Source organism: Lepidochelys olivacea (assembly GCF_965140295.1).
Source record: "Lepidochelys olivacea isolate rLepOli2 genome assembly, chromosome: 4".
Classification (NCBI taxonomy): Eukaryota; Metazoa; Chordata; order Testudines; family Cheloniidae; genus Lepidochelys; species Lepidochelys olivacea.
In genome coordinates this window covers 102,893,558-102,921,223 of record NC_140414.1, presented here as the reverse complement: position 1 = coordinate 102,921,223, position 27,666 = coordinate 102,893,558, and the positions used below count along the sequence as shown (strand labels likewise).

General features: G+C 41.4%; 1 protein-coding gene across 6 annotated transcripts in view; it reads left to right on the top strand.

The window, feature by feature from the left end:
• The window catches only part of LIMCH1 (LIM and calponin homology domains 1), a 314,351-nt gene that overhangs the window by 196,282 nt on the left and 90,403 nt on the right, over window positions 1–27,666 (top strand). For 4 of the 6 annotated variants that reach the window (XM_084626953.1, XM_084626952.1, XM_084626954.1 and 1 more), the window contains exons 7-9: window positions 5,062–5,257; window positions 10,971–11,223; window positions 27,565–27,600. In XM_084626953.1, the coding sequence (XP_084483079.1) occupies window positions 5,062–5,257; window positions 10,971–11,223; window positions 27,565–27,600 (485 nt within the window). Of the gene's footprint in view, window positions 1–5,061; window positions 5,258–10,970; window positions 11,224–11,949; window positions 12,229–18,850; window positions 19,142–20,710; window positions 20,966–22,232; window positions 22,578–27,564; window positions 27,601–27,666 lie in introns of all 6 variants that reach the window. The other 2 variants (XM_084626955.1, XM_084626956.1) reach the window with 2 other exon arrangements.

The window sequence follows — 27,666 nt, the reverse complement described above, 5'->3', positions numbered from 1 at the left end:
CAGAGAACATTTCATCGCGAGTGCATTTTTTTCTCCTTCTAATCTTCACTAGCCTCTGGGAAGGAGAAGATCCTGTGATCCTTGAAACACATGCAGCTGGTGGAGGAAAAAAAAGGGACAGTGGTATTTAAAAAGACACATTTTATAGAACAATGGGTGCACTCTTCCAGAGTAAACCTTGCTGTTAATATTACATTCATAGCACATGTGCTTTCGTTCCAAGGTCGCATTTTGCCTCCCCCCACCACGTGGCTAGCCCCTGCCCCCTCCCCGTGTCTAACAGTGGGGAACATTTCTGTTCAGCCATAGGCAAACAGCCCAGCAGGAACGGACACCCCTGAATGTCCCCTTAAGAAAAGCACCCTATTTCAACCAGGTGACCATGACTGATATCACTCTCCTGTGGATAACACAGAGAGATAAAGAACGGATGTTGTTTGAATGCCAGCAAACGTACACTGCAATGCTTTTTCTACAATGATTCCCGAGTACGTGCTACTGGCCTGGAGTGGTAAAGTGTCCTACCATAGTGGACGGAATAAGGCTGCCCTCCCCAGAAACCTTTTACAAATGCTTTGGGAGTCCATCCAGGAGAGCCGCGAATGCCAGGGCAAATTAATGATTAAACATGCTTGCTTTTAAACCATGTATACTATTTTAAAAGGTACACTCACCGGAGCTCCCTTCTCCACCTGGCGGGTTCGGGAGGCAGCCTTGGGTGGGTTCCGGGGGGTACTGGCTCCAGATCCAGGGTGAGAAATAGTTCCTGGCTGTTGGGAAAACCGGTTTCTCCGCTTGCTTGCTGTGAGCTATCTGCAACCTCATCATCATAATCTTCCTGGTCCCCAAAACCTGCTTCCGTGTTGCCTCCATCTCCATTGAAGGAGTCAAACAACACGGCTGGGGTAGTGGTGGCTGAACCCCCTAAAATGGCATGCAGTTCATCATAGAAGCAGCATGTTTGGGGCTCTGACCCGGAGCAGCCGTTCGCCTCTCTGGTTTTCTGGTAGGCTTGCCTCAGCTCCTTAAGTTTCATGCGGCACTGCTTCGGGTCCCTGTTATGGCCTCTGTCCTTCATGCCCTGGAAGATTTTGACCAATGTTTTGGCATTTCGAAAACTGGAACGTAGTTCTGACAGCACGGATTCCTCTCCCCATACAGCGATCAGATCCCGTACCTCCCGTTCAGTCCATGCTGGAGTTCTTTTGCGATTCTGGGACTCCATCATGGTCACCTCTGCTGATGAGCTCTGCATGGTCACCTCTGCTGAAGAGCTCTGCATGGTCACCTGCAGCTTGCCACGCTGACCAAACAGGAAATTGAAATTCAAAAGTTTGCGGGCCTTTTCCTGTCTACCTGGCCAGTGCATCTGAGTTGAGAGTGCTGTCCAGAGTGGCCACAATGAAGCACTCTGGGATAGCTCCCGGAGGCCAATACTGTCTAATTGTGTCCACAGTACCCCAAATTCGACCCAGCAAGGCCGATTTCCGCGCTAATCCCCTTGTCAGGGGTGGAGTAAGGAAATTGATTTTAAGAGCCCTTTAAGTCGGGAAAAAAAGGGCTTCATCATGTGGACGGGTGCAGGGTTAAATCGATTTAACGCTACTAAATTCGACCTCAACTCCTAATGTAGACCAGGGCTGAGTCTCTCCTGCATTTAGGTGGGCTCTGCCTGCTCTCTTTCTTCAGTCCCGAGACCCTGCCCTTTCCAGCTGGGCATCGATATCACCAGCCCCAACAGCTCCTCCCCGTCCCTAGTGTTCCGTCCCAGATAAACTGGTCACTAGGCTCTCTCTTCCGTCCTTTGTTCCCCTCTGGCTGGAACTGGTTGGTCAAGTCACCGGGGTCCTCTCTCCTCAGCCCTTTGTCCTCCCACTGGCCAGAACCCGCTGACTGCCAAGCTGGGGTGGGCCTCTTAGTCATGAGGTCACCAGTTGTTAGGATTCCCTGTCTCCAGGCCTTTGTCTGGGGGTCCCGGCTGCTAGGCGAGGTCACACTTGGTTCCCTGCAACAATAAACCCTCTCCCACCACCTTGTTAAACATGCAGCACACAGGGAAACTGAGGTGCGCACACGCTATTCATGTAAAACACTACAAAAATCCTCAACTTCGTCACAGAGATGATAAGGGAGAGGGCAGAATTCAGTAGGTCAAAGACAAGAACAAGAAACTTGAATTTGCTACAGTGGAGGAGAAGGAGCCAATGAAGGGAGTCTCCTAATATTTGAATGTTTCTATCATCATAAACTTTTCAGTGTAGTAAACAACTATATTGGTTGGTTGGTACTATTATGACTGTTGCTATGCCTTCCCACTCCTCCTTTATGCCCCATATCAATTCTCCTGAAGTTATTTTGTGGTTAAATTTTAAGAGGTTTGTTGTAATTTAGAACATTTTAACTATGTTGTGCAGCACTCCATTGCTTTAACTTAGGCTGGATGGCGAGAGCACTTCTTTATAAATGAAGGGTTATGCTGGCACAGTTCCATTGAATTTAGTAATGGCATTGACAACAAGTGACATTTCAGTATGTGCTAGTAGTATCTCCATTGAAATCCTTTTTTAACTTTATTCAATCAGTTTTTAATTTTGTTTGTTTTAATCTACTTTACTGCACACTCATCCAGTTTTCAATCTGAAAAATTTAAACCATTAATCCACAGTGCACTTTGAATGTATTCAGTAGTTTAAAAAGGAATATATAAAAGTGGCTGGGAAATAGGTTTTAAATTTGGCAGTTGTATCTACTTTTACTACCGCAAGGTTATACATTGATTTTTACCAGATGGGCATGATAGACTAGTGCATTATGGTATTCTATGGGATTATCTTTTCAGAAAGTGTGTCAGTACAGATGTAAATGATACTTAGAGTGGTTTCTATCCAGTACATAACAAACACTCAAAATTAAGCAAGTCTATCTGTCATAGCCAGTAACAGTAATCTTGGGTGAATGAGGTGCCAATGGGAAGGCTAAATAGTACATGTTTACAAAAGAATTACTACAGTCTATTGTGCCATCTCTTGCACACTTCCCTACTTTTACCTGTAGCCACCAGTAATTAAAAAGTAAACTAAATTAAAGTTAACAGGTTACTAAAATAGGGAATTTTGGAATCCGTTCATTCACACTTCATTCAGTGTTTTAAAGCATGAAACAGTTGAAGAATGTTTTTTTCAGCCTGTACTTTTGAATAGTTCATCTGATTTCTATCCCTCTTGCTACTGAGCATTTCCATGACTTTCAAACATATTATTTTAAGAAAATGGAAGTCTGCCAGAGGATTGAATATAGCCGATTGGTATGTAGAGATGGGGAGTTTTTTCTGAATCTGGATTTGGAAAAGATTTCAGATAGTTTTGAAGAAAAGGGCAAAGAGGATTTTGAAAGGATGTAATCTTGGTTCTTAGAGCTATATACTTAATAAAGATTTTAGGAAGACAGAGGTGGTATATGTTGAATTGTGTGTGTGTGTGATCTATATCTATATATAGATATATACCATCCCTAAACAAGGATAAGGGAGGAGAAACACATAGAATTAAATTACTACTTGTTAACATATTTTAAATTAAAAAATAAAACAACATTTGTGTATAATCCCAGTTTATGTATTCTGTGACTATTGGCATTACTGTGATTTTGCTTGGCCTTAAGGAACCTTTGGTGCTGGACATACTGTGGTATTTTGGCAGCAAGTTATTTAGTGGCTCTAATTAAGTCATTGTCTTGGAAAGTCTACAAGACACAAGTTTCTAATCTTTCCTTTTCCCTCTGAGCCTCTCCCTTTGAATATTTAACTTTTTGATTGATATTATGATGCTCCCTTTCTCAGCTGCTCTTTTTGCCGTAATTCTCCTTTGCTAAGGAGGTTGTTGACTTTATTGTACCATGATGTTGATTGATCTGATCACTGGCAATACTAATAATGACAACAGTAGCTGTAGAGGGCAGTGGGAGCTATTCTCCACTCAGTTATTGAGCTCCAACTATCTGTAGCCCATAGGTGTTTTTTTAATTGGAAAGTTTAAAATTAATATTTAAGTGTGTCAGGAAAAAGTTTCACATTCCAATCTTTTCAGACTGAAAAATGTCAGTCTTACGATGTCATCCACATCTCTTGAGTTTTTCAGTGACAGTCTGGCGGAGAAAAAAACAAAGAGGTTTATCTTTTGAGTAAGAGTGGTAGTTATTTTTGCTTTTCTCAGCCTGTGCTATTGTAATTAATGTTAAGAAACTGGCTGAAACAAGGGATTTCTTATAATGCAAGGGTGAGGATGGCTTCCATTGACCTTTCCCTCTGCTGGAGTTTCAGAGTTTTAGTATGTGCTGCTTGCTCTGGAAAGAATTTATAATCACAGGGCTGTCAAAGACAACCATTGTTCTCACTGCTCTGAACATGTGGGTCAGCTACAAGTGCTTTTATATCCCCCAGAGCCAGGAGCTGGCAAAGAGTAAAGAGCACGACTGAATTCTTCTGAGGCATCAGGAAAAGCATTTTGCATATTTTTCATTGCTGATTGCTTTAGAAAGACATCCCTCTTTCATAACAGGAATTTCTCTTCAAGGTACAGGGAGGCTGGGACACACTGCTTCATTATTTTGCCGAGCTGAGGCGGCAACAACAAATGCTGCCTGCTGGTGTCCCAACCAGATACAATAGATAGATTGGGGGAATTAATCTGGAGAATAGTGAGCTTATCCCCAACTCAGCCATGAGGTCAAATTTATAATGCCTTTACCAGTGTGCTATGGACTATGGAAGACCAGTCAAATTTCAGGTTTATTTCAATGTTGATAGTTTTATTAACCTGCCTATTGCAACTGTATTTCAAATAACTATATTAATCCAAAGCATGTGTGTTCCTCTTAATTAGTATGAAATGAGGTTTTATTGCAATTTCATGCTTTTGATTTGAAAGCCAAAAAAAAAAAAAGCTATGATTGAGGGAAGAGATTTTGGTGCATTAGAAAGATACTTTGCACTCAGATGCATAGTGGATCTCATTTTTGTGTCACTGACTTCTTTGAAGAGGTACCGTCTGTATTTCCATGTAGGAAGCCGAAGACATTGAGAGCCCCAAACGCAACATTCGTGACAGTGGTTATATTGATTGTTGGGACTCTGAACGCAGCGATTCCCTTTCCCCCCCTCGCCACGGCAGAGATGATTCCTTTGACAGTCTGGATTCATTTGGTTCCCGCTCACAGCAGACACCGTCTCCAGATGTAGTGCTCAGAGGAAGCAGCGATGGTAAGTTTCGGTCACAACAAGATGCATGCAAAACATTGAATGTGTCACCCTGTGCTTTCAGTGCAAAGGCAGCCATTCAAAAGCTGGATGCAATTTCTGAATCATGTCGTCTCCTATGAATTGGTAAAAGAAACTTTCTTTGAATACAGATTTTTGTTTCTTGGGTCTTTAGATAATTTTGCCAGCAATTTATTTGAAGTCTACCTCAGTTACTATAATGTAGTATCGTAAAATGAGTTATACCATACAAGTGTAATTTATGACATGGTTTTTCTCTGGGTTACAGGGTAGCAGACACAGTGTGCAGACACACATCAGCTCATAAGCTAGGCTGAAGCAAGAACTAAGAATGCAAAAGGGGGGAAATATTATATGGCATTTGATTTTTTTCAATTAAACTAGTTGTCTAAGAGAAAAAGGAAACCTCTTGGAAATTGTTGATACCTAGGAGAGTTTTGAAGTGCAGTCTTATGAAAATACAGTTATGGCAATTCTTGACAAGGTATTCAGCATTTAAGAAACTGAGTGACTTGATAGTTGTCCTTGCACACACACACACCCCTCAGCCAGGGCATGTAGCTCCTGACCTTCAGCATGGCTGCTGCTTCAGTCTTTGCTCTCTGTATGTGTCCATTTGTGTCAGTATGGGGTACTGTGAATATGCGCAAGTGTCCTCTAGGAAGTTGACTTAGAGCTTGTCTTAAGCTTGATTCCAGCTCAAAGCTTCTAGGACAGAAATGCATTTTCTTGAGCCTTCCTCACAGAATGCTCTAGGCCATCTGCTCAGTTACTTCTGTGATAAGCATGATGTAATTGCGGGGATAGTATGTTCTCCAAATCCATCATTTCTATTCAATCATCCTCACTATTAAAAATAATAATGTTCGTTTATAGAAAAAGGGGAAGGGGGGCAGATTCTGAGGTAAGATCCAGTCCCTTCACTCCTCTTGGGCAGCACAAAAGAAATTGGTTCTGACCCTAAATGGTTCTGACCCTAACTGGCCAGCTGAGATTCCCTGTGGTATTGGAAACTCTGTGCTGGTTAAAGCTGGCAGTCAGTTCTTACACCATTAAAACATGTTAATTAGAACCAGTAAGCAGTTGCACTAACAGGGCCTATGGTTAGCATCTCCATTTGGGAGTTGACTTGATGTCCTCACCCAGGCACTGGACTCTGCAAGAAGAAGCAGAGAAGAATATTTAGTAGTCTTTTAAATTTTATAGTACAACTATAGACAGACTGACAGACATAAGGGTACAGCTACCCCTTGCACACAAATAAATAAAATCCCTTACTTGGCCATCTGTGGCCCTAGACATGCTGCTTGTTCCCTTCATGCAGCTAGAGAGGTCCCTTGAACCACTGCTTTATATGTCAGTAGGAACAGGGAATACTGGTCAGGCTGGTAGGATCTGCTGCCTCTTGCTCCCATCTTGGGCTGCTAGAAAGCACAAAGATGACTGCAAATTAATTTTATAAATAGGGGTCAAGGCTGAGTGCTTATTGCAGATTTAAGCTCAAAACAACGGACAGGAAAAATCATTGAAAGTTAAACAGGCCCTTTGTCTCCTGACATGCTGTCACCTAGACATGGTGATGCTTGTAGACCTGGACCCCCAGTCCTAGAAGCAACCAAGGAGAGGATGTGGAGGAATTGCTTGCATTCTTTCTACCATCATGCGCCTCTGCTGGTGGGTCGGGGTCTGTTTTTTCAGGACTCATCTGCATGCAGGACAGAACCAACCACTGGAGTAAAATTAGAGTATGGCATAAGAGTAAGCACTAAAGCACCTCCTCCTCTGCTGATTCCTGTGTTGTGGCCCTGCTCAACCTAAAAATAAAGCAGTTGTCAAGACTCAGCGCCACTCTGACATTTAGGATTCCATGGCCACGTCCCCACGTGTCATGCTGACAAATGCTAATGCTCCATTAATATGTTACTAGCGAGCATTCATATGCTAATTCCCACTAACCTAAAACTGCCCCATGCAAAAAGCACCTGGCAAAAAAGCATGTTCTGAATGCAGCTGACTGGCTGATTCCAGTAGTGTGTCTAATGGTCCTTCCTGACTCTGGTCTCTTCCCCTTTCCTCGTTCATCTCCAAGCAAACACATTCGGCATTGCAGCAGAATTAACTGTCCTTTGCAGACAGCATTCCTGACATACTTAAGCTCCTTTTCTCTTTGAATTATCCACAAGCTCCTCATGATGTTTATGACTTTGTTATCCTTAATTGTTGAGCTAGATTATGCAAATACAGTATGATCGTTTACCCAAATTGTGTGAGTTTTTGTTTCTGTTCCCTGTAGTAAATACACATAATTTTGCCAATAATCTATTGTTTGGCTATGAAAGAGCTTTTCCAGATGACTGACAGTACTTCTACTGCGAACTCTCTTATAAATAATAGTTGTGTGGTGTTTGTGATTCTTTTGTTTTCTAGGAAAACTCTTGCCATTAAAATCTTGTTCACTTAGTGTTGTCTGCGAATGTGATTTTAAAAAAAGGGGTCATGAATACTAGCAAAGCAAATTGGTAGGTTTAATTCACAGGAACAGCCACCCAGCTTTTTTTAACGTTGTTGTTTGCTTCTTGTCTCTTCCCACACACCCCAAAGCTCTGATTTTTCCATTGCTTGTTCCCATTCTTCACCAAAAAATATCCCCCAAACTATCTATTATTCTGACCCATCCACTTCTGCCTTTCCCTTCCTTCTCTCCTATTTCCAAATTCTCTATCTCCTTACCCTTTTCTCTTTGACTTAAGTTTCTGCTCCTGTTCTTTTGTACTGAAGTAATTGACGCAAGAGCCAGTGGAGGAGGACTGATTAAATTACCTGAGGCCTGGTCTAGCCTACAGTTAAGTCAACATAAGGCAGCTTATGTTGACCTAATTATGTCCATGTACAGCCTACAGCAGGGGTGGGCAAACTACAGCCCGCGGGCCATTTTAAATCAGCCCTCGAGCTCTGGCGTGGGGTCTGGGGCTTGCTTTGCTCTGGTGCTCCATCCAGACAGCAGGGTTGGGGGCTGCTCCACGCGGCTCCCGGAAGCAGGAGGATGGCCTCCCTCTGGCTCCTACCTGCTCCAATGACCCCCACTGGCACGCCAATGGGAGCTGCAGGGGTGGTGCCTGTGGATGGGGCAGAGTGCAGAGCTGCTTGACCATGCCTCCGTTTAGGAGCCGGAGAAGGGACATGCTGCTGCTTCCGGGAGCCACTTGAAGTAAGTGCCACCCGTAGCCTGCACCCCTGAGCCTCTCCCCATGCCCCAACCCCCGGCCCCAGCCCTGATCCCCCTCCTGCCCTCTGAACCCCTCGATCCTAGGCCAGAGCACCCTCCTGTATCCCAAACTCCTCATCTCCAGCCCCACCCCAGATCCCACACCCCCAGGCGGAGCCTGCAACCCTTTCCGCAACCCAACCCTCTGCCCCAGCCCTGGCCCCTCTCCCGCCCTCTAAACTCCTCGTTCCCAGCCCAAAACACCCTCCTACACCCCAAACTCCTCATCCCCAGCCCCACCCCAGAGTCCACACCCCCAACCAGAGCTCTCACTCCCTTCCGCACCCCAACCCCAATTTTGTGAGCATTCATGGCCTGCCATACAATTTCTATTCCCAGATGTGGCCCTCGGGCCAAAAAGTTTGCCCACCCCTGCACTACAGCCTTTGTCCCACCAATTTAAGTGCCTTACTACACTGACATAATAACACCACCTCCATGAAAGGTGTAAGGCTTATGTTGGTGCACTTAAGGTGATGCAGTGTCTGTGTAGACACTGCATTATTTACATTGGCTGTTGGCTGTCTTCTCAAGAAAACTGGGCCTGTAGAGCCGGGCTGTCCCCTGCTCCCAGCTGGGCTGCTGCCCAGAGGCTCCGCACTCCCTGATCAGGGAGGCAAGAAGCCCGGGCAGCTGCCCCCTCCACTCCCAGCCAGGAGCAGTGAGGTAAGAAACCGGGGCGGGGGGGGAGGGCCTACATGGAGGGCTTTCAGTCCCCCACACTGCCCCTCTTCAGTTGGTGGAAGCACTCCTGGTGAGGATGCGCACCACCAACAGAAGAAGGGAAATGTGGACATCACCCACCACAGTAATTACTGCAGTGGCTGTAAGTTGACCTAACATAGGTTGACGTAGGGCTGCGGTGTAGACATGCCCTGAGTCTCTTGGTTTACAATTGCCCAAAGTCATGCCTAGCCTGTGGGCATCTAAATTGGCCTAGCATAATTCTGAAAAGAGATGGCATGTGCCTATTCCTGTAGAAAGTAAAGCTGGTTGGGAATTTTTTGGCATAACGTTTATTTGTTGAAAAATGCAGATTTGTCAAAACTGAAAATTATTGTTGGAACATGCCAGTTTCATTGAAACTTTCAGCAGGAAAGGTGTCTCAGGTCCAGGATGGATTACAGTGAGAGGGACTAGGGACTGAATGGCTAGGCAGCAGTTCTGCGGAAAAGGACCTAGGGGTGACAGTGGACGAGAAGCTGGATATGAGTCAGCAGTGTGCCCTTGTTGCCAAGAAGGCCAATGGCATTTTGGGATGTATAAGTAGGGGCATAGCAAGCAGATCGAGGGACGTGATCATCCCCCTCTATTCGACATTGGTGAGGCCTCATCTGGAGTACTGTGTCCAGTTTTGGGCCCCACACTTCAAGAAGGATGTGGATAAATTGGAGAGAGTCCAGCGAAGGGCAACAAAAATGATTAGGGGACTGGAACACATGACTTATGAGGAGAGGCTGAGGGAACTGGGATTGTTTAGCCTGCAGAAGAGAAGAATGAGGGGGGATTTGATAGCTGCTTTCAACTACCTGAAAGGGGGTTCCAAAGAGGATGGCTCTAGACTGTTCTCAATGGTAGCAGATGACAGAACGAGGAGTAATGGTCTCAAGTTGCAGTGTGGGAGGTTTCGATTGGATATTAGGAAAAACTTTTTCACTAAGAGGGTGGTGAAACACTGGAATGAGTTACCTAGGGAGGTGGTAGAATCTCCTTCCTTAGAGGTTTTTAAGGTCAGGCTTGACAAAGCCCTGGCTGGGATGATTTAACTGGGAATTGGTCCTGCTTCGAGCAGGGGGTTGGACTAGATGACCTTCTGGGGTCCCTTCCAACCCTGATATTCTATGATTCTATGATTCTATGACACAGACCCCGCACTGAACCTGGCCCCAGAATAACCAGTAGCCTTGTGGTTAGGGTTGGGATGTGGCAGACCCAGGATCAAGCTTGAGGTCAGGTAAACTTGAGTTTGGGTTTATACCGCTGGGTTATATCATTGGATACTGGAGTAAAACTGACCCATCACTTTGGGCAACTGATCAAGCCTTTGAAAATGTAACTTGCTGTGAACTTTTTCTTGAATTAGATTAGTTTTGTTTTTTTGGCTGCAGAAGGTAGGCCACTGGAATAGACTTCTATTTGTTACCACTATAGGGAGTGTGGCCAGTATTTCACTGATTGATTTAAAATAGGAATATAAATCCACTATAATTAGCTGTGTGTGTTTGAACTTTCTATGGCAAGTGTTATTTCAACAGGGGTTGTCTTCCTTATTAAAAAAAAATAATTTTTAAAGAAATGTCTGAAGATGCTGTAGTAAACTGTAGTATTTTGGCCCATTATTATAAAATACTGTTGTATTTTTAAGTAAGGATTTTGTTTTCATTTTGACAAGTTAGGGTAAAATTACCCTTTTTTCTTATTTCTCAATAGGGAGAGGCAGTGACTCTGAGTCTGACTTGCCACACCGAAAGATGCCAGACGTGAAAAAAGATGATATGTCTGCAAGGCGGACGTCGTATGGCGAACCTAAATCAGTTGTGCCTTTTAACCAGTATCTCCCGAATAAGAGTAACCAGACTGCCTATATACCAGCTCCTCTTCGGAAAAAGAAAGCTGAACGAGAGGAGTACCGGAAGAGCTGGAGTACTGCTACTTCACCACTTGGAGGAGAGAAGCCTTTCCGGTAAGGCTTTGTCCCTCCAGTGATGTTATTTTTTAACCTTTAACAAGTCATGACCTTTAAAAGTACACAGTGCTTTGTAAAATGGGCAAAATAGATCTTACTTAGAACTAACTGATAGATTTTTACCCTATTGTTTCAACCAACAGAAGAGCAATAGTCTCATGAGTGGAAAGTCAGGTAATACAAGACTTAGGTAGTTATCCTGACGTCAGTGTTGTTCACTGTGCAGTACAATGTTGGCTGTGAATTATTCAGTGTTGCAGTACACATTAACTGTTTAAAACTGAAGTGTTTGACAAAATATTCGTTTATTTAAATGCCATGTTTAAATATTAAAATAACTGTCAAAAGTACAGTTTGTTGCTCTAATGTGGTCCTTGATGACGAGAGTCAGTTTTCAAGAGATGCTTCATTTTCAGTGAATAAAAGTCTTTATGTGATATATATTAGTCAAAATAGTTACCATCTTTCTGTTCTTGAATTCTGAAAATATATCTATTGTGCATCAGTTACATAAATTTAGTTTAGTACATAAATGTGCTCTAAGATTTCCCAGATTTTACATCAGGTGTTTTGTTTTAATTTGGTTTCAGAATAGCCTGCACTAGATAGTATGATTAGGCTTCTGTGCCATTCATCAAAATATTGTTTCAAATGTTAGTATCAAGCAAAATGTATAAAGAATGCAGTGTACTGTACAGTAAACTACCTTGTATAACTCAATAGCAAAAACCACCCTGAAACCATAGAAGAAGAACAAAGTGAGGCACCAAGACGACATGAAGAGGAGCAGGTGGGATGCATGGCTTCCAGGACAAACCCCAGTAAAAGTCAAGTAGATTTGAATCAAAATAAAGGAGAGACCATAGGTCAGTTTCCTTCAGGTAGTGCCAAAGAAACTTCAGGGCACAAGTGTAAAGACAAAGATGCAGAGGAGATCAGAAAGTTAAGAAGGCTTGAACAAGCTGGTATTAAGGTCATGCCAGCAGCACAACGCTATGGCAGGTTAGCTCAAAAGTGTGTGATATTGTGCACGCTTCACATTTCAAATTTTGCGAGTGTGTGGGTTTGTCTCATTCTGCCATTACTTCACTTCTCATAACCAAAAAAAAAATCAGATCTACTAAGCACTTGCATTTTCTGCTGATTCACTTGCAACTAATTAGATATTAGAAAAGGTTTAGGTATGGAAAAGCTTGTGACATGGTAATCACGCATTGCAAAGCTAGATGGTGTTAAATGTGTTTTGCTGCAATTAGTAATAGTGCTACGCCCTAACTTGGATGGAAACGAAGTTCAAGAAACAAAAACTACCAAGAACATTTTTAAGCTTGTAAATCTTCCATTTTATACCATCTTACGTTCACAAAAAAACCCAAACCTGTTTTACGACGTGATTCCTTGTTTGGACAACGGTTCTAGAAATTCTTTAATACTCTTCTTAGTGATGGAACATTTCAGGGACAAGTGGCTGAATCACACTTAAAAATATAAGTGTTTAGTATTTTTAATAATTATATTAAAGGATGTATTTTATTTTAAAGACAGGAACTATAAAAATGCATTGCTTGTTAACACCTGCACCAAGTAAAGCATGTCGATATAGTTCAGCAGTCATTCTTTGACTATAGCTATGCACAGAATGGCCATATTTATTCATCATTTCACCGGCATTGTTTGTTTTTTGGTTTTACTTAAGTTGGTTATTTCCCTTTCATTATTTCAAAAGTCTGATAATGGATGGACTTGTCAAATGCAGTTAAATAATCAAATCAAAGTAAGTATGTGTGTGTATTTTCTGCTTCAGTCTTGTTTTATTGTTCTAAAGGTATGCTGTCTTATTACAAGCAATAACATACGTTTTGTATATCAGTAATACACATCATAACCAATGCATGTATTAGCCAAGGCACTGAAGAGCTATACAAGGTAACAGACAAACTAAGTGCTACCCTAGGACATGAGCCAAAATACTAATAAAAAGAATTTGTGATCAGTCATAAATCACAGCCTCATCCTGCCTCAGTTAATTGCAGGCCGTCGGTCAGTAGTTCATAAACCAGAAGGATAATAATGCAAGCATATCTGAGTCCAAGACAATAGTATTGTGTTTGGCAATCCAAGGTGTAACAAACAATATTTATAGTCCATGTATTATTTTTGGAGGATACTTACAACCTTTGGCTGTCAGCCCCCTGCTCCAATCTTGCTTTGATTTACTGATTTTAATCTCCAAGACAGATGCACATGTAGACAAGCATATGGTTCAGCAGGGATTCTGATCTCCTCCTTTCACAAAGTGCGTTTGTGCTACTTTGGCAGGAGGAAAGAGGAACAACAATAATTAGTGATTTTTGTTCCCTGCTCCCACCAGAAGAAGCTCTCTAACTTGTCAACCAGGTGCAATTTCTACAGATCGCAGCATGGGTGTTCAGAGGAACTAATGACTCTCTATACCAGCTAAACAGATGAGGTGCAAAGAACCAAGCTTGCAGGAGAAGCTCAGTCTTGCTGCAGTTTCCCTCTTAACACTGGGAGAAGATCTTTGGGCCTAGTGAGGCAGGAGAAAGGGGAATGAAGGTGCAGAGCTATAGGGAGAAATTTGTTACAGCAAGTGTGAGTGGGAAAGGGAGAATGGAGAAGGAGGAGAGATGGCACAGACTTCAGGGTAAAGCGAGGGAGAGGGGTCGACTTTGTCATCTTTCTGTTCACTGTTGCCCCATCTTTGAATCACTCCTTTGACTCCCCTTCCTCCATTGGCTCTCCTTTCTCCTCTACATCAAGTTCAAGATTCTTGTCCTATCATTCAAGGACCTACATAACTCTGCTCCTCAGTACTTACCTATTCTGGTTTCTCTTTGCTTTTCCCCTGTCAAGGCTGAATCCCCACTCTGTCACTCTGAGTGCAGAAGTGGGGGCCAGCAAGGATTTTAAAAATTAATACTTGCCACTCCAGGCTTGTATTACACTCCCAAGGTTACAGCTTTTCTCTGACCTTGGCTTGGTAAACGCTGCTACCACCCAAATGCAAAACCAAACCAAATCAAACCAAAAAAACCCTTTGAACCCAGGAAGGAGCACTTGGAAATTCCTTCCTGTGGCGTACCCTTAAGCCCTTTCATTCCCCCCCTCTCTGCCCCCCCCCGGCCGGGGAAGAGCTGAGAAAGAAAACTAAGGAAATTAGCTGTGGCTACCAGCTAATTGAACACGCACAAACCTCTTAGGACACCAAAAATCCTGTTTTTTTAAAAAGGTCAATTTTATTAAAAACAAAAAGGAAAAAATTACATCTGGAACTTAGCCTTTTTGCTAGATCTTAAAAGAAACAATTCCAAAAATTAAGCACCCAAACTAGCTTTTCGGGGGGTTCAGCTTAAAGGTTACAAGCAAACAAAAGCATCAGGGGTTAGCACAAAGGAGATCCACAAGCCAAAATAAAAAATAAACCTGATTGTGTCTGTCTAAACATTCCCTATCCAAATAATTTCTTCTGGTTCAATAATTTTCATACCTGGTTCAAGCCTTACACAGCATTGCTGCTCCGTCCCTGCAGCCTAGAGAACAACAGAGAAAGAGAAAGTTTCTTTCCCAATTTCAAAAAGTTTTACCTTCCCATTGGCTCTTTTGGCCAGGTGCCCACTCCTTTTCTTTTACCTGTGGGCTTGTTAACCCTTTACAGGTAAAGCAAGCAGAGAACAGACCAAGAGGGATTTTACAACTAACTGGCAAGCTGGATGTCCATCAAAGGGAGCTACTCTCTTCCCCCGCCCCCCTTCATGTATCACATCCCCCCATCCCTTCTGCTCTGCCCATGTTGCCAGCCTACATGTTTCTCCCACAACTCTGGTTTTTTTCCACACTATTTTTTACCCATGAAAACTCTTTCTGAGCTGGTATGCAAGGCACCAGCCTTTCCATATTCCAGTCCTCTGATGATCCAAATCCACTGTGATACCTACAAGATATTACCTCATTAATGTCAAACCTGGAGGGCATTGGGGATACCTGGCCCCAGTCTAGCTAGCACTTAAGCAAGTATTTAAATGTGTTGCTCATTCACAGCCTATTACTATTTATTTGTATTACCCGAGCACCTAGGAGCCCTAGTCATGGACCAGGACCCAACGTGCTGGACAGTCCCTGCCCCAAGGAGCTTATGATCCTGTAGATAATGATAAATTGTGATATCAAAATGTGGCCAAACACCTTGACCATTTCACTTACACCTTGTACCCTTTTGTGTATTGGTCGGTCTGTCTGTCTTTTTATATTGTAAACTCTTTGGGGCAGGGACCTGACTTTCTAAAGTCCGTCTGGATTGAGGGGGAGAGCTGGAGGTGAGGCATGAGGAGCTGGAGGCATTCCGTAACAATTGGGTGGTGGGTTTTCTTTGCCCATCCTCCCTTCTGGGGTGCAATCAAACTTTTTGTCTGGGAATTCCCAGTTTTTACCAAATGGTATGTACATTGGAAATCATTTTCTGAAAATACTGCTTCTGGATCCCCCAACAAGGGCTTACTTCTTTATCTGAAAATAATTCAGGGAGACTGATGGAGGGAAGAAAATGAGGTGGGTTAAGTTGGAGGGACCCTCAGTGAGACCCCTTGACTGGAATTTGGGTTCCGTCCGAACATTTAAAATACCACTGATAGAGGTGGTCGTAATAAATGTTATGGGGACTCCTGCATTTCGCAAGGCATGGTATAAATTTATTTTATTATGCACTTGTGAGTATAATTCCACTTCACCCATTGCTGCTTCTGTAGTATCTAAAGGAAGATAACAGCATTTAAATACAAAGAACTTTCCTCTACCCATGCAGCCCAAAAATAAATTGTGATATTGTAATGTAGTATAAATTGTATTGTTGCTCCTTTGGGAAAACCTACATAGCTCACATGGCTCTGTCACCCATGAGTAATGTAATCGTGCCAAGCTTGTGGCAGTAAAACCATGTTTATATTACTTTCACATCTTCTCATACTGTGCATTCATTAAATACTTGGATTGCTAAATGCCTCCCATTTGACTAAGAACATCTCCCTCCCATGAGGTATACAGCATGCTTTTGGCTAGGTGGTGGTATTTTTTCATTCCCTTCACTGGTCTGAAATTGGTGGAAACAATCTGACACTTGAGTAGCCTTCAGAATGTTACCAATCAAAATGTACTCTCCTGAGGAATTTCAATTTTTCCTTAAAGTGGAAGGTCCAGCGATTAGGGTACTAGCGAGTAAACTAGGATTTTAGGAGACCTCTGTGTTCAGTCCCTACTCCACCATACTTTCTGTGTGACCTTGGGCATGTCATTCAGTATTTTTGTCCCTCAGTTCCCTATCTGCAAAATACTTTACCTCACACTGGTACTAAGGATAAATGCATTAGAGATCGTGAGGTGCTCAGATACTACAACAATGAAGCCTTATAAGTGCCATGGATATCTAGATAGATTCCACCACCTTTGTGTTCATTGTTAATCCATAAAACACAATATAAAAAGAGCTAAATGTGGCATTTCCTGTTGCATGTCCATGCTGGAAGTGCCTAATGGGGCACAAAATGCTCTTTGAACGAACTTTGAACTCTGTTACTTCACAAAGGCAAGAACTGCTCTCACCCCAACAGTGCATAAAACCATTGATGACTTTTAGTTGATGCTACATTAGCTTCCTTAAATAAACATACTAAACAGTCTTGATCTACTGACATACTAAACTATTCATAATCACAGGAAGGTGAAGAGCATCTGCTTTTTAAACAAGTATGTGAATCATCTATGATGCATAAAACTATAACTGATTCTTCCAAACTTTTGTTGGAATTATAAAACTGAATTTGGAAGATCACTGCCCACTGAGTGGCCTTGGATTTGAAGGACTGAAATACTGCATAATATTACCAATATAACTAGAAGCACAGTAACTCTGTGCCAACAAATAGATGCAAAACTGAAAGTGACTTGGACACCTAGTAGCATCTCAAGGAAAAGAAAGGCAGTTTTAACTGCTTCCCTGCATTCATGGTCCTATGCCTGGCTGACTTTTCAGTGGTATTCTGTGGCCTGATGGACACAAACCTTCTATTACATCTTTGTTTTAAAATCTAAATTGGGACTGTTAACATTTTGCTGAAAGGGCAGCTGGGGCTATAGATAGTTGGAGATAAAGATGGGTTTGCAATGCTCAGAAAACTTAAATTTAAAAAAATTACAATAAACAATTTTAACTATTGTAAAATGGGGGGGGGAATGTGTGGACTCTTGAGCTGTTGCCATTATTTTAGTGTCTTCACTTTACCATATTTTCTGACTTAGAAGGTGTGCAGTATGAAAAATAAGAGGCATGATATTTGAACCTAGTAATATTACTATATTGACCTATCTTGCAACACTCAAGTCTTCATGTCTAGTTTTCTAGTGATTTCTAGAAAAATAAGCTTTTGATATTTTTTTCCAGTGGGGATAGAAGTATGTAAATTATTCTTCATTATCTTCTCTTGTAAAAAGTGACTCAAATTGTATGAGCATATTGCATAATTTAGAAATAACATTTTTCTGGTGTCCAAAATCAAGAGCCATATTGCCACATTATTAGTACATCAGTATTGGTCTTAGGTGACTGAAGGCACCGTCTCCAGGATGCAGGTATTAATGGACCACTAAAACACAACATTGTGTTTCATAAGACATGCTTGGAAGGGTTAGATTTTTATTGGTAAGTATCTATTTCACTGTACACACAAAAACAGATGAAAATATTTCCATTGATGATCATCAAAATTTAGAGAGGCAAAGTAAGAAAATTGCTTGAGAACTTGTTCGAGTTTGATTCAAGTGATTTAAGGATTTTGTATATTTTGACATGTGAGGTTGGCAGTTTGTGTTTTAATGGTTATAAAATGTTAACTTTTTGAATCTGTGTCTACTGTAATTAAGAATTTATTGCCTGACACTCTCCATTATCTGACACCCCCATAATTTCCCACAACTGTGAAGATTAAAATTGATAAAAATTGAAAAAATGCTTAAACATAAACATAGATATTATCCTTCAAAATCCACCGAGTCTAGAGAGAGAGGGGCTCATTTCTGCTTGCTTGTAAAGCAAGAAGCAGATAATTTCTTTTGAAAAAGGGGAAAAATCAAAGTGTGGTGGGTGGAGTGGGGGGAAGGGGAAAGGACCAGTCTTAATGATTGCCCAGGGTACAGAAAAATGGGCAGTCTTGTTTAGGTGGTGAATTCTAGGTATCTGAGGATTCCACAGTAATGATCAGAAACGAGCTTGGTAGTTTAGGTAAATGAAAATAGCTTTAGTATAAAAGTGTCTAAGAATAATGTCACCACTGAATGTATAAATTGGAGTCTGTTTCCATCCATGGCTAAAATAATAGCGTAAAGGCCTGATCCTTCTAACTGTTCATGTTTGGAACTACAGTTGACTTCTATGAGAGCTTTCCTCGTGGAGGGTCTGCAGGATTGTGCCCTAAACAAATAAATGAAGGCCTCATCTAAACTAACAGCTGCTTTGAGCACATCTGACTAACAGCACTTATTTTATGGCCTGGAAATGAATGTTGGCATTTTTCCTCTTACCAAATCTGGAACTCCATTTAATTTTGCTCTGTGTCAGTCAAAAGCAAATATGTGAAGATAGTGAACCTACCCCAGACGTCATCCTTCACAAGGAGAAACCCTCTATGATGCATTATCAAGGGAAGGATTCTGGATCAGAAGATGAAGCCGTGTGCAGAGTTCCTGATCTAGAAAAGGATGACTTTGCAGCCCGGAGAGCAAGACTGAATCAGCCCAAACTTACAGTGTCATTTAACCAGTTTTTAGTTGGGCCCTGTACAAATAAAGATAAAGGTAAACTGGAAGGTGTTAAAAAGCCATCACAGAAGGAAAAACAGGAATATGCCAGGTGTGCATACTATCTTTCTCTGTCTATTGTAATATTTAATTCTATGCGAACTACTGTTATTTGGTAGCTAAGACAAATCTGGCCCAAAAGTTCAATAATGGATAAATAAATATCCATACAAATTCTCCATTATTTTTAAAAATTGTAATGGAAAATTTCTTTTTATAAAAAAAACTCTAATGTTTTCAGTTGAGAGATTGTAGAATTGCACTAGAACCTGAGAACTGGACAGTGAAACTGATTAGAAACTTACAGTTAAAAAAAGGAAAGCACACTGCATATTTTCAGTGTCCAAAGCGAGAGAAGTCCGGCAATGAATATAAATAGTGAAAAGTAAATTTTAGAATGTAAAATCTAAAGAGAGTAAATTCAATAAACTAATGAAAATTTGTGATATAAATAAGGAAATGTTTGTTTTTTTATATATGGTTTTAAATTTAACACTATTCTTTGAATCTGTGTAAAGAAAGGGCCAAATCCTCTGCTAGGTTATACATGTACAGCACTCTGTGAACTAAATGGGATATGGGACCATGTAATTAGTGGCAGAATTTGTTTAACATTATTTTGGAAATAGACAGATTGGTTCCAAGTTAATAACTCTCCAATCCAGTGCTATACTCGGTGTCAGAAAAGTTAACTATGCTATAGACACTTCTGTTAAGCAACCATCTTCTGTAGAACATAAGCATATCTGCTTTTGTTTGTTGATATTACATGAGGCATTTTTAGATAGCATGGGGGGTGTATATAAAAGAAATATAGATCTGGAGGTCTAGTGTAAAAACCCACTAATGAAAAAATGGAACAAAATACAAATATTTATTTTATATTAGTCTATTTTGTCATTTGTGGGTTTTCACACTAGATCTCCAGATTTATATTTAATCCTAAATTTGAACTAATACAGGTAACATTAAGCAAGCCTATCGTTAGCATCTGTCTACCTACAACTGAGACATTCCGAGCTTTTTTTTAAATAAGTTCATGTTGTTTTCAGTTTTATAAAATGTTCCTTCCAGTCAGTAACAATCTGGCACATTGACATTCATAGTAAGCATTCTGACATGTGAGTAATGTCTTGGAAGGGCATCTGGAGAATATACCACATTAGAATTCTAGAATTTGGAATCTTGCAAAGGTCATAGACATTACTCTATAATGGTTTAAAAATAATAATTCTCCAGCCCTGGTACATTCAGGAATGAAACTTGCAATAATTACAATAACTTTAATAGTATGAGAGTTGGACATCATAACCTATCAGAATGAACCTCATTACTGAACTAAACACTGTTGCAGTGATTCCAGATGTACTTGTTTGGGTTAAACTCAAAACTATAATCATCCAATGAAAGTGTCTCATTAGAATTCACAGGGTAGTCTACATGAAACAGTCCCAGTTTCAACTGATTGCATGCTTGCTCAAAGAAACCCCAACCTTTCTATTTTATTCATCGTTTCAGTTTGTTCTTATACTCTGAACTGCCATTATTGACATTCCACTTATCATTGTCTAACTCCCCAAAATGGCTTTTTTTTGCTGCTTTGTAATGTGCATTAAATTAGAGCAAACCAGGTACATATGGCATCAGCGAGGCAAATTGTTACACATAAAGAAAACCCATTCCTGCAGTCTCAGGATCCCGAGTCGGAGAAGGAAGAGCAGGTGAAAGTGCCTGATATTCAAAGAGATGACCTAGCTAAACGAAAGATTCAAAGTAACCTTACCCAGCAACAAGAGTCTCCAGTGTTTGTGAAAGCTTCTATAACACAAGCAGATTTGGAGACGTGGGACAGACTGAAAGTGTCTGAGGAGCTCAGGTATGTAGTTTTACAGGGTCATGGATGAAGCTGGAATGGCAGTGTGGGAAATATGGGTTAATATTACTTGAATGTCTCAAGTGGCTTTTTTTTTTTTTACTTGAATAGTGCGGTGTTGAAAATGGTTCTTTAAATACAAAACCAGAGCTTAACAAATATGCAAAATAAATCCAAGCACCTTACTAATGCATGCAAGTGATTTGTAAAAAGAAAAGGAGTACTTGTGGCACCTTAGAGACTAAGGTCACAAGTACTCCTTTTCTTTTTACGGATACAGACTAACACAGCTGGTACTCTGAAGCAAGTGATTTGGAACTCCTCCAGCAAAGTATAGCAACCCCTCACCTACCTAGTGGTAGGCATTCCATTTTCTAGCCAAATTTAGTCATCTATACAGGCATTCTTTTAATTGGCTTGGTTATTGGGTGATTTCAGTCCTAATATAAGCCACCACACTAACTGTCCTTTGATCTCCTAGAAGCAATAGTGGTATATAGTACTACTTATGAGTGGAAAGTTGTAAACTACTGCAGACATGCTCAAACTAGAGATGCAACACTCATCTAGATTTGTGATAGGGTTGAACTTTGAGTGTGATGATGCCAACATCCTGCAAACTCAGTTCACATTTTGGCCACATCCAAAATATCCTCCTTCTGCAGTTTAGACTCAACTTATAACCTGAATGGTTAAGGTTAGGCAAGGATTCTGGGTTTTGTTTCAAACCCCCACTTAAATTTGAAGGAGTTCATATTCCATTTTCATCCTTGGCTTCACTGTTCACACCACAATATTTCAGGGCCAATTTATGGGTTTTTTTTTGTGGTGTTGTATTAAGGAGAAGGCATAGGAAACACCTAATGCTTCACTGCAGGAAGCAGCTATTAAATGTCCATCTGTATTCCCTGAGAATAACAGGGGTCTGCTAGCACTGGCCAACAGCACATGGGGACATGTCTGATTAGATTTGGATGTGGCTGTAGATCCACATCTTGTGCCTAGGGTGTATTTGTGTCCTATACTACACTCCTAAAAAGTAGGAGGGGCTACCAGAGAGCAAGCATCCCACAGTTTCTCTGGAGGAATTATGCTATCTCTTGGCTTTCAGCCCGTATGGACAGTTCACCTCCTTCCGTATGCTCTGGCTTTGGATCTAAGACCCTCAGTGTACACTAAGATGTTTGCTAGGCTATTTGTGATTTTTGTTCTTGGTTTTTCTTTTGTCTTGTAACTTCCTTTGATTCCTTTTGTTTCTGGTCCTGACTAGTGAAGAAAACCTCAAACGCTCCCAGGATCTTGAACCATCTGCTGAAATTGCAATGGAAGCAGCTGTTCGTGATGATTTTGCTAGCCGCAAAGCCAGAGCATACAAAAGGGCTTCTAGCCCCAAGCAGAGGTTTGTGCACTTTGGGCCAGTGACTGAGATTGACCAACAGAAATGGGAGAAGCTTAGTATTGCCAGGGCCACATCCAACAGTGAAATCACAGAGGAGACTGGGAGGGAAAGTGCTGAGACAGAGACTTTCCATGAAACCTTTGCATCTGCCACTGCCTGCAGCCTCACTACCATTGGACATAATAATGAAGTCTCCAGGCCACAAAATGATTCCAGGTATTGTGACAAAGTTCCTGCGCTACCTTGGTGGGTCTTGCGGATTTGCTCACCTTGGAGCTTCACGGCAGCCCTCAGCTTGGCCGTTTTTCTGAATTCACAGTTCAGGTTGACGAGTCCTGTGTCTGATCAGGAGTTGGGAGGATTTGGGGGGAACCCAGGCCCGCCCTCTACTCCGGGTTCCAGCCCAGGGCCCTGTGGAATGCAGCTGTCTAGAGTGCCCCCTGGAACAGCTGTGCGACAGCTACAACTCCTTGGGCTACTTCCCCATGGCCTCCTGCCAACACCTTCTTTATCCTCACCATAGGACCTTCCTCCTGGTGTCTGATAATGCTTGTACACCTCAGTTCTCCAACAGTCAAGGTTCTCACTCTCAGCTCTTAGTGCCTCTTGCTCCCAGCTCCTCACACGCACACCACAAACTGAAGTGAGCTCCTTTTTTAAAACCCAGGTGCCTGATTAGCTTGCCTTAATTAATTCTAGCAGCTTCTTGATTGGCTGCAGGTGTTCTAATCAGCCTGTCTTAATTGTCTCCAGAAGGTTCCTGATTGTTCTGGAACTTTCCCTGTTACCTTACCCAGGGAAAAGGGACCTACTTAGCCTGGGGCTAATATAGCTGTCTTCTATTACTCTCCTATAGCCATCTGGCCTGACCCTGTCACAGTATTTAATGTCGTTGTCTAGGAAACAGATTACTGAATCCAAAATGAAGCTGCTTCTTGCAGGATGCTGATTTGCATGGGGAAGGATGGCAGGATGTAGTTAGGAGCTCCTTATGCACACAGGCTGGTTCAGCATTTTTGGAGCTGTAATAAATTATCTGATGCCTTCACAGAATCTAAAAGAGAGAGAGAGAGAGAGAGTCATGCAGAGCAACGTTGTGCAAACTTATTCCGAGAGTCACACTTGAATTTCTGATTGGTATCAAATCACTAGTTTCATTAGGAATCTTATTAGCTATGCCTGCTTCTTTTTTGCATTCCAAGGGCTTTGTTTCATAGGCTGCTTATGTATTTGAAGTTGTAGTGCAGCTTTCACTCCAGGTTCTGGCAATACTCATTTTTGTTTCCCCTTGAAGACCTCTGAAATCTTCTGAAGTATGCCTGTTACAAGTGAGCTGTACCGGTTATGTGACTGTGTTTCTGCCATTTAACTAGGAAAGACTTACAGTGCTAAGAAGTTACACACTTTGACCAGGATTTACATTTAATTGGCTTCAGTTTCCCTAATCATTCAGCCTGTCATCATAGCAAGAAACTGCTAGTTGACACCACTAGCAAATTGTTCAGTCAACCAAGTTCATTTATTCTAAAATGTTAGTAAAATTAGATATAAAAATGAAATGGATCTCTCTTCTTACCACTTTCATATGTTTCACTTCACCGTGGACTAATTTTTCATTATCCGTCTCCTCTTTTCCCCCTTGCTCTCAATAATCTTGTATTACTAGTGAAGTAGCAGGGTCAGGTACAGATGAATATTGCCAAGGAATCCAATTGGCTGCCTGTATTGTCTCTCAGAACCAAACTCCACGCAGAGTGAGTGAATGGCATGAAAGCAGGGAGGAAGAGCTTGATGGGAGTTCACCAAACAGTCGGAGAGATGATATGATGACTAGAAGGATGGGAACCTTTCAGAGGCAGACTAGCCCGGTTTGTATGCCATATTCTCCCATGTCAGTTGCCCATCATCCGCTACAGCAACAGAAAGAAGTAATTCATAAGAGAGACTTGAAGACTCCACAGAAAGCAGAAAGGTCAGAGAATGGAAGCCAAAAACCAGAGCTTTCTGCTTGCTTTGCGTGTAACGCTAACTGGGTCAGTCTGTAATGTTGTCCTACTCCTTTTAAAAAAAAAAAGAGAGAGAGAGAGAAGCTAGGATGCATTTTACTCATTTCGTATCCAATTGTGGCATGTATTCATCTCATGAAATCACTTACAAGAATGCATCCTGTGAACATGAAACAGCTTGTTTTCTTCATTACACGTAATGACTTGGATTGTTAATTGCAGTTTAGCATGAACCTGGTTATTCATCTTTTTGGAGGGGGGTTTTGGACAACCCATAGTTCTTCATCCAGATTTTATTCAGGCTTCTAAATGAGTAATTGCTTACCTGTAAATATGGGCTGTATAAAAAAACTGAATTCCTCGTTTGCTTAAAAGAATAGCATATGTCCTGCTGTTCACCATAGTTGCCTCTTGTTCACTGTTCCTGTGCTGCTGCTACTAAAAATGTTAGTTTTCCATCTTTTTCAATGGTCTTCTGAGTAATGGTACCCAAAATTGCCTCAGCAGCAGTTTGCCCTTGAACTGCACAATGGAACAACATCATGGAACAGTTTCACCTGCCTCCGTGGGCTGCAATGTGACACGGGATGAGAGCCATGAGAAACTGAAAGATCATGACCAAAGTAGGGGTGGGACAAAACACCAAGTGAGAATTCCAGATCCAAGAAGAGATGACATGATGGCAAGAAGAACTGGAGCTTTTCTAAAGCAGCCTGGACCAAGTGTTAAACAGTTCCTTCCAGTTCCTTTTTCAAAGCAGCAGAGTAGCCCGGAGAGAACTAAGGAACTTGTAAAGCCTGAAAAGAAAGTGAAGAGGTAAAGTTATTTTGTTCCAATAGTTTCTTTCCTCACTATAATTGCATCTTAGAGGCGAGTCTCATGTTTCACTGAAACATAATAGTTATGTTATAACCTTCTGTTTCCAAAATATATCCACAGTTACACTAGATAGGGTTATTTATAGAAACCCTCATATTTCAGGACATAACCAACCCCTAACTGAGGAGTTTAAGCAGAAACTGCCCCGCCCTGGGTAGATTGGTTCTTCCAGGATTCTTGCATTTTCCTATAAAACACCTGGAACTGACTACTGTTGGAGACAGGATACTGGACTAGATGGATCACTGATCTGATCCAGGCTGGTAATTACTATAGCCTAGGAATACACTAATAATAATTAATTATAATTTATCTAGATATAATTAAACACATGTTTTCCATCAAGAGAACCAGGAAAGTCCATACTGATTTGAGGAGGATAGCTTATATTCAATAAATTAGGTAGCTGCGCAGGGCTGGCTTGGTATCAACTACCAAGCAGAAAATGTTGACTCTGGGACTAGATCCCTTCTAATCAGGCTGTGGTGCCTGTAAGCACATTGCTCCCGATGGATAGGGCTGCATAGGAGGAGTGGAGGGTTAGTCGTGTGGGTGACAATAGTTATACCTGCTGACAATCAAGCTTAGCTGCAAACTGAGCTTTGAAGGGATCTTGCTGTTCAGCTTCTGGATGGTGGTTGAAATGCTAAGTTTGTGGTTGAAAAGGAAAAGATACACACGAGTAAAAAAAAAAAGATGGCTGCATCATTGTCCAGATTCTATCCTAAGAGCCCATTTCCGTAGTCCTATATCTAGCTACGATGGGAAAGGCTTGTCCCCTGAGTGGAGACAGAGTAATTTGAGGTTGAAAAAACCTAGTGCTGGTGTAGCTTAGTTAAAATAAACTGTGGTACTTCTGGTTTACATCTTTGGATGAAACAAAGAGGGCTGACATTCCTTCTAGGTTGGGGGAGCAGAAATACAAGCTCTTACCTCACTATCAAAATTCCACTGTGCGTGCCCCTAATACATTTAGCTTGTGAAATTCTATCCATTTGTTACTTACTGGTTCATCTGACTGTATGTCAGATACGTGTATATAATAAACCATTTCTCATAATTACAAACTAAAATTTTAAATTGCTTTCTTAGCACCACCACTGGCTCAATCAACCATGAAAAATGTCCACGAATCTGTGCTAACAGTCCTCAGAGACTGGCAATGCAGCCTCAACACAGAGAAGAAAAAGAGCAAGAAAGACAACATCTCCCTGATACAGGACAAGATGTGGCTTCCACTATTCACATGAGTAGTCATAGTCTTGATCAAATTCACCCAGATCAAACTTCACAGCTTCAGAAAGTTCCTGAGAGAAACAAAAAAGTGGTGTCATCCAGAGACGAACAACTGCAAACGTGAGCTTCTTACAGAGTGAATCACAGTTTGTGTTGTGCAGCCCTCTGTGTCCTGTTAAGAGTGTGTGCACACTACAGAATTTAGGTTTTGCACTTGCCTGGCTTATTTTAGGGTGGCCTGCAAACACTGTGTGTCAGTACTGTACTCTTTTGAAACAAATAAAATAGTTGCAAGTGGAGCGTTGATTTCTTTTCTATAGTGAATGGAAGAAAATGTTTGATTATTGAAAGTATAAAATGCAAAAAAGGCTTGTCAAAAAGATTTGGAAGAAGTTCTGTCTGGAGTTTCCAGAAAAAGCAAGATACTGAAATGTGTGGCAACTTTAGATTTGTATAGTTTGCTTTTTCTTGAATAGAAATTGAAGCTGGTAATGGTGCTGATTAGTGTTCTGGATATTCTTCCATATTCAAAAGAAATACACATGTCATATGCATGAGTCTAATAGCAAACTATGCACTTTTGTGAATAACACTGGCATATGGTGTGTTTGAATTCAAAGGATGACTTTTTTTCTCTTGTGAAAAAACGTGGAATATTGTGGCTCACTCACTGTGCATGATGCTTGTTTTACCTGTTTTCAGTATTGATGATTCTGAACACTGTATTATGGAATGTTTCAATAGAGTTATATCAAGATTAATTGCATGTACCTCTGGCTAATACAACAGTTAATCTAATACCATAGTCTCCATCAGGAGCTACTTTCTACAAACAATTTCACAATTTATTTCACCAGTTTTATATTTTGGAAAAAATGGTTTTGTTTCTACATCGTTTCCTTGATATGATTGGGTAAGTCTCATTTGTTGTTTGTATAACCTCATGAGGGGCATGTTTCTTTTTCAGCCCACTTGATTGATGAAGAAGTTTGGGGTTCACATGAAAATTGCCCAGCTGTGTTGCTTTAATTGCAATTGATACTGTTTTTACCAACCATCTAATTTTATATTTGGTCTTGTAGATTCGGCCCCAGAACTGCTGTGTCTGATGACGCAGAGTAAGTTGTCTTATGCTCAGAGGGTTGCTTTAAACAACTTAAACTGCATGCTTTCCATACTTACTA